Source organism: Mastigoproctus giganteus, chromosome 9, assembly GCF_048544385.1.
Source record: "Mastigoproctus giganteus isolate SK-2022 chromosome 9, ASM4854438v1, whole genome shotgun sequence".
Lineage (NCBI taxonomy): Eukaryota > Metazoa > Arthropoda > Arachnida > Uropygi > Thelyphonidae > Mastigoproctus > Mastigoproctus giganteus.
This window is the reverse complement of record NC_143583.1, coordinates 106,637,403-106,644,466: the sequence shown is the minus strand read 5'-3', so window position 1 is coordinate 106,644,466 and position 7,064 is coordinate 106,637,403. Positions and strand designations below refer to the sequence as shown.

The window sequence follows — 7,064 nt, the reverse complement described above, 5'->3', positions numbered from 1 at the left end:
CGATTTCCACGAATGCAAGTTACTCCCATGTGAAAACTGCCTGAAGCTCGCCTAAAGAAGTTTCACTTCAGTTTGTTGAGTGAACAGTTGGGCTTACCAACTTGACCACGTTCAATGTACTTTCCCTCTGCTCACACACACACACACACCTGTCCAATTGGTCTTCTCAAACTTTGAAACGTTAAAATTGTTTTTTCAGCACTAGTACACTGTATTGCTATAAAAAAAAAAAAAAAAAAAAAAAAAAAATTCTCCAAATAAAATAAACGAGCCCACCCTCCCAGAGAGCGCGCCACACACTTCGGTTTATAGCACAGAGTACTACTCTGTTGGTTATAGTAAGTTTCGTCACATGGCGTGTATTTGATTGGTTAATTTCTCTGAATGAAAAAGCGAATGAATTAATTCGATTGTTTTCATTCGATGTTTCTTTGAAACATATGAACAACCGATAATTTTCATTCGATTGCTTCTCAAACAGTCGGTTGTTTTCATTGCTGTGTGCTGTTCCTAATTGTACTTTTTACACTAGTTGGATATATACTGTGCTTTCGTTGTTTAGTTTAGTTTGTTTTTACAGGCGAATTCTATTATTTGTTAGGATAATTGTGAGATGATATTTTGCTAATTATTTGTTTGTGATTATGGATAAGAGTAGTCCACCAAGAAATGTAGTGGAATCTTTTTTTAATGCCGTATTTTATGCCCTTGATGCTCCAGTAACGTGGTTTAGAGGTGGGCGCCTATTTTTTCTTTTGTATTGGAATAATGGTCACTATATCTTAACATTTTAGTTGCAAATGTTAAAGTAAAGGTAATACTTAGAACTGTGGTGGTAATCATCGATGTATTTTTTTTTTCTCCAGCTCAATCGACCCAAAAGGAGGATTGTCCTGCTGGGTAGTTTCCCGGCGGTCCCCTTCCTAAACGTGGGTTCCAAGCAGCAAGATCTACTGATTATATAATCGCACAAAAATTTCGTTTATCACGTTATGCTTAAATTTATGAGAATATGCTGGTAAAGATTTACCATTAATTTATTACTGTTGGTCATGGTCATAATTTTTTGGACATCAGATGTTTTAGGTATCGTGCATTGATTTATTATTATTATTATTATTATTATTAGCCATATGGTACAAGGAAGCCTGAGGCTTATGCTGCACCAGCCAAAAAAAAAAAAAAAATAAAAAAATTCCCGAGTTACCCTGAGAGAGAGAGAGAGAGAGAGAGAGAGACAGAGACAGAGAGAGAAGTAGAAAGGAACCACCAAGAAAGAGAAGAATGATGATATCCAGCTCAGGACCCTGGGTTTGCCAAGCCCATACTCACCAGATGTGAGCCCCCGGGGTTAAATTTATTTACATATGTACAAGTGTGTATTCAGTTGCATTCTGCCGATACCATGACTGAAGCTGATGTTATACATTAAACGAATTTTTAAAAAAAACAAACAGGTTTCGATCACACTGTATTTCCACCCCTTCTGCATCAAGTTCCGTTGCATTGACGCACTTTCATCAACAAACTTTAATTCCATCATATATGTAAAGTCACATATATGGTCTTTTGAATTACTGGCAGGTTAAAACACTTGCACATTTTTATATGTAGAATATACATTACTAATTATACCACTAATGGAAGTGGATTAATTAGTACTTATATTACTAAGGCGACTCCGTAGCCAGGTGGGAAGGAGCAGCAGTGTATAGCACACGCTTCTTGATTAGACCGGGGTTCGAACCCGTCACCACCAAATACGGAGGATGCGGAAAGGTCAGGGAATGACCACCGCATATCCCGGAGCAATATGGCCTTAGTTGCTAATGCTCCTAAAAAAAAAAGAGAGATTGGCACTTATATTACTAATGATGGGCTGAGAGGTGGCAAATAAAGTTTAACATTGATAAATGTAAAGTACTACATATGGGAAGCAGTACCCCACGTTATTGTTCAACTGTGTGGTACTACACTGACAGTGGTAGAGAGTGAAAAGGACTTGGGGGTAATTGTGCAGACAAATATGAATTTTTCTGAGCAGTGCAGGTGGTTTGCAAGAGTAGCCCATGGTGTCATTAAGCGATATACAGTAATTTTTCTAGCAGCAATAAGGAGGTGATTATCCCCTTGTATAAGGCAGTGGTCAGGCCACACCTTGAGTACTGTATACAGGTCCGGAGGCCTCATTTTAAGAAGGATGTAGAGCTGTTGGAACGAGTACAGAGAATGGAACAAAGGGTTGCTCTTAAGAAGAAAGGCTTAAGTTTTGCAAATGTCTGGAGACTAGGCACCTGTGAGGTGATCCGATCGAGGTATATAAAGTCTTGAATGATTTTAGCATGCTCAATGCTGATGGGATTCTTCCTCTTGCTCAGAATAATCACCTGAGAGGGCATAAATTCAAATTGAGGAAAGACAGTTGTAGGATAGATGTATGGAAGTTTACCTTTAGCCAGCGAATGGTTGATTGCTGGAACAAACTTCCATCTGTCGTTGTAGACGTTGATAGCTTAAACAGATTCAAGGCAGAACTAGACACATTTGGAGTGAGTAGATGGGAGAAATGAGAAGGGTGTGCGTGTTTTTTTTTTTTTTTTTTTTGGTTAATGCTTCATAAGCTTGCTTTCTTGCATAATGTGCCCTTGCTAATGCTAATTAACCCACGTCCTTTATGTTCAGTATTTGCCAGTCTTTAACCAAAGTGAACAGTGAAGGATAAATACCATCCGTACTTGTCATTAGCATTAGCAGAGGCATATGATGCAAGAAAGCAAGCTTCTACAGCATCAGCCAAAAAAAAAAAAAAAAAAAACCCCATCCATTCACTCCAAAACTTTTTATTTTTTCTTGAATTTATTTAAGCTGTCCACTTTCAAAACAAAAGATGGAAGTCTGTCCTACAACTGTCTTTCCTCAATTTGAATTTATGCCCATTCAGGTTTGTAATCTGAGAAAGAATCCCATCAGCATTGAGCCTGCTCAAACCATTTAAGGCATTATACACCTCAATCAGATCACCACGCAAGTGCCTAGAGACACTGAATTTGCAGAACTTAAGCCTTTCTTGGTAAGGGCAACTCTTCGTTCCCCTCACCAATCTCGTTGCCCTTCTTTACTCGTTTCAGCAACTCTACATCCTTTCTAAAATGAGGATTCCAGTCCTGTATACTGTATTCAAGGCTGTGGCCTGACCATTGCCTTATACAAGAGGATAATCACCTCCTTATTCCTGCTAGCAAAATCGGTGTATATCATTTACAAGACTCCATGAGCTGCTCTGGCAGCCTGTCTGCACTGTTCAGTAAACTTCATATCTGATGCCAGGTGGGAAGGAGCACACGCTTCTTGATTAGACCGGGGTTCGAGCCCATCACCACCAAATACAGAGGATGCGGAAAGGTCAAGGCAATGACCACCGCATATTCCCGGAGCAATATGGCCTTAGTTGCTAATGCTCCTAAAAACCAAACAACAAACAACAACAAACATATGTGACTGCACAATTACCCACAGGTGTTTTTCATTCTCCACTACCCTGAGTGTAGAACCACACAGTTGGTACATTACCTGGGGTTACTCCTACCCATATGCAGTATTTTTCATTTGTCAGTGTTAAACTTCAATTAACCTTTTGGCCTATCTGCTCAACTTTTATAGATCCTATTGCAGTAACGTACTGATGATATAGGTGAACAGTGCACTGTTGAGTCAGTTTGGTGTGACATTTAGGAAGTACAATGTGTACAGACAGGATAGAAAGGGAGGTGCTATGCTGTTAATTAAGAAAAACATAAAATCAAAAGAAGTGCATTCAGTTGATATAGATGAACAGTGCACTGTTGAGTGAGTTAGTTTGGTGTGACATAAGCACTGCGAAAGCAAAAATAAGAGGAGTGTGTTATAGGCCTAATGAGTATAATGAACAATTGTACAGAGAAATAGTGGGCTAGTAAATCGGAATGTCTTATAATGGGGGATTTTAACTTCCCAGATATTGACTGGAACTTGCGGTTTGGTCACTCACACACTAGTCAAACTTTTGTGGATTTATTGGATGATTGTTTTCTGCAGTAGCATGTTCGAGAGGCAACCAGAGAAAGTAATACTCTTGATCTGGTTATCAGCAGTGATCATTCGTGTATTAAGAATTTGCAGATAAAGGAACCACTAGGTGGCAGTGATCACAGTGTACTGATGTTGGATTTACTTAAAGATTTAATTACCATCAGGGATAAAGGTAAGGGTTTTTGCTTCCGTAAAGGTGAGTACAGTGGTCTCCGACAGTTTTTAAATTCTGTACAGTGGGATAAACTGACGATGTTACCATCAGTAAATTCTAAGTGGGAAGCATTCAAGGAATTAATCGTGGATGCTACTAAAAGTTTCATACCTATTAAGAAATATTGTTCAAGGTTTAGGCCTAAATGGTTATCAAATGAACTAATGAGACTCGTTACAGAGAAGAAAAATGCATGGGATGCATATAAATTATCAAGCAACTCAGAAGCCTATGGCAGATATAAGCTAGTCTGTAATCGGGTCACAAAGGAGGTTAGGCAGGCGAAGGAAGATTACGAGAAATCCTTGGCAAAAGATGCTAAGAAAAACCAAGGATTTCTTTACTTATATAAACTCTAAAAGGAAGGGGTTGAATCTGATTGGTCCACTTGACATCGATAGTTCGACTGTTGATGATCCTGCTCAGATAGCAAACAAACTGAATGAGTATTTTGCATCTACATTCACACATGAGGAATTATTAATGTTTGAAAATGGCAGAAGGTTATCAAATTGTAGCAGGATACTTAATGATTTTGTAATAACTGAAAGCAAAGTGGAGGAGAAATTGTTGAAGTTAAACATAAGAAAAGCACCTGGGGTGGATGGGATCTATCCAGTTATATTAAAGGAGACGGCAAAACAACTAAGCAAACCCTTAGTCATAATTATGAGAGCATCCTTGGACTCAGGGAGTTCCCACGGACTGGAGATGTGCAAATATATCCCCAAGTCACAAAGGGGGATCGAAGGGTGACATGAGTAATTACAGACCAGTTAGTTTAACTTCTGTTCCGTGTAAAATAATGGAGTCACTGGTTAAAGATGCATTGCAGAATCATCTAGACAAGACTGCAGCAATAATTCAGACACAGCATGGGTTTGTTAAGGGAAAGTCTTGTCTGACAAATTTGATAGGATATTATGATGTGGTTACATAGGAACTGGATGCAAAAATTAATTTTGATATCATATATTTGGATTTCAAGAAAGCTTTTGACACTGTTGCACATGGAAGACTATTGTACAAATTGGAGCAGAATGGTATTAAGGTTAAGTTGCTACAATGGATAAAAGGACGGTTAAGTGGGAGAATACAGAGGGTAGTAATCAATGGGTGCTGCTCTTCGTGGACTAATGTTATTAGTGGTGTCCCACAGGGTTCAGTGTTAGGTCCACTGTTGTTTTGTATATTTATCAATGATATTGATGAAGGTATATCAGGCTTAATGTTGAAGTTTGCAAATGATACAAAGGTTGGCAGGGTTGTTAATGACAGTAATGGCAGTGTGCTACTGCAACAGGATCTAGATAATTTGGGCAGATGGGCTAAGAAGTGGCAACTGAAGTTTTAACCTTGACAAATGCAAAGTACTGCATATGGTTAGAAGTAACCCCAGAGAAAAGTACCAACTCTGTGGTACTACACTTAAGGTGGTAGAAAATGAAAAATACCTGGGAGTAATTGTGCAGTCAGATATGAAGTTTTCTGAGCAATGCAGACAGGCTGCCAGGGCAGGTCGTGGGGTTTTGTCAATGATATATAGGAATTTTGCTAGCAGGAAGAAGGAGGTGATTTTCCTTCTGTATAAGGCAATGGTCAGGCCACGCCTTGAGTACAGCATACAGGTCTGGAGGCCTCATTTTAGGAAGGATGTAGATTTACTTGAGCGTGTACAGAGAAGGATAACATGATTGATGAGGGTAATGAAGGGATCTTAAGAGAAGCTTAAGTTCTGAAAATTGCAGTGTCTGGAGACTAGGCACCTGCGCGGTGATCTGATTGAGGTGTATAAGGCCTTGAATGGGTTGAGCACGCTGAATTCTGATGGGATGCTTCCAATTGTTCAGATTATGAACCTAAGGGGGCATAAATTCAAATTAAGAAAAGACAGATGTAGAATAGATGTGCGGAAATTTGCCTTTAGGCAGCGGGTGGTTAATTGCTGGAACAAACTTCCATCTGTCGTGGAAGTTGATAGGTTGAATAAATTTAAAGAGGAACTGGACAGGCATTTGGAGGGAATGGTGTGTTTTTTTTTTTTTTTTTGCTGATACTTGCTTTCTTGCATCACATGCCACTACTACTACTATAAGCACTGCGAAAACAAAAAGAAGACTAGGAATATGTTATAGGACTAATGACTCGAAATGAGTACAACGAACAATTGTACAGAGAAATAGAGTGGGCTAGTAAATCAGAATGTCTTATAATTAGGGATTTTAGCTTCCCAGATATTGACTGGAACTTGTGGGTTAGTCACTCGCACACTAGTAAGACTTATTGTGGATTTATTGGATGATTGCTTTCTTCAGTAGCATGTTCGAGAGGCAGCCAGAGAGGGTAATACTCTTGATGTTGTTATCAGCAGGGATCATTCGTGTATTAAGAATTTGCAAATAAAGGAACCACTAGGTGGCAGTGATCACAATGTACTGATGTGGGATTTATTTAAAGATATAATTACCATCAGGGGTAAAGGAAAGGGTTTTTGCTTCCATAAAGGTGAGTACAGTGGTCTCAGACAGTTTTTAAATTCTGTACAGTGGGAACAACTGACAGTGTTACCAACAGTAAATTCTAAGTGGGAAGCACTCAAGGAATTAATCGTGGATGCTACTAAAAGTTTCGTACCTATTAAGAAATATTGTTCAAGGTTTAGACCTAAATGGATATCAAATGAACTAATGATACTCGAGACAAAGAAGAAAAATGCATGGGATGCATATAAATTATCAAGAGACTCAGAAGCCTATGGCAGATATAAGCTAGTCTGTAATCA

General features: G+C 38.8%; 1 protein-coding gene across 1 annotated transcript in view; it reads left to right on the top strand.

The window, feature by feature from the left end:
* The first annotated feature begins 476 nt into the window (after positions 1 to 476).
* Positions 477 to 7,064, top strand: part of ND-PDSW (NADH dehydrogenase (ubiquinone) PDSW subunit) — a 95,267-nt gene continuing 88,679 nt past the window's right edge. Inside the window, exon 1 of the mRNA XM_090381117.1 lies at positions 477 to 735. Within this exon, the coding sequence (XP_090237243.1) occupies positions 645 to 735 (91 nt within the window). The 5' untranslated portion in view covers positions 477 to 644. The remainder of the gene's footprint in view (positions 736 to 7,064) is intronic.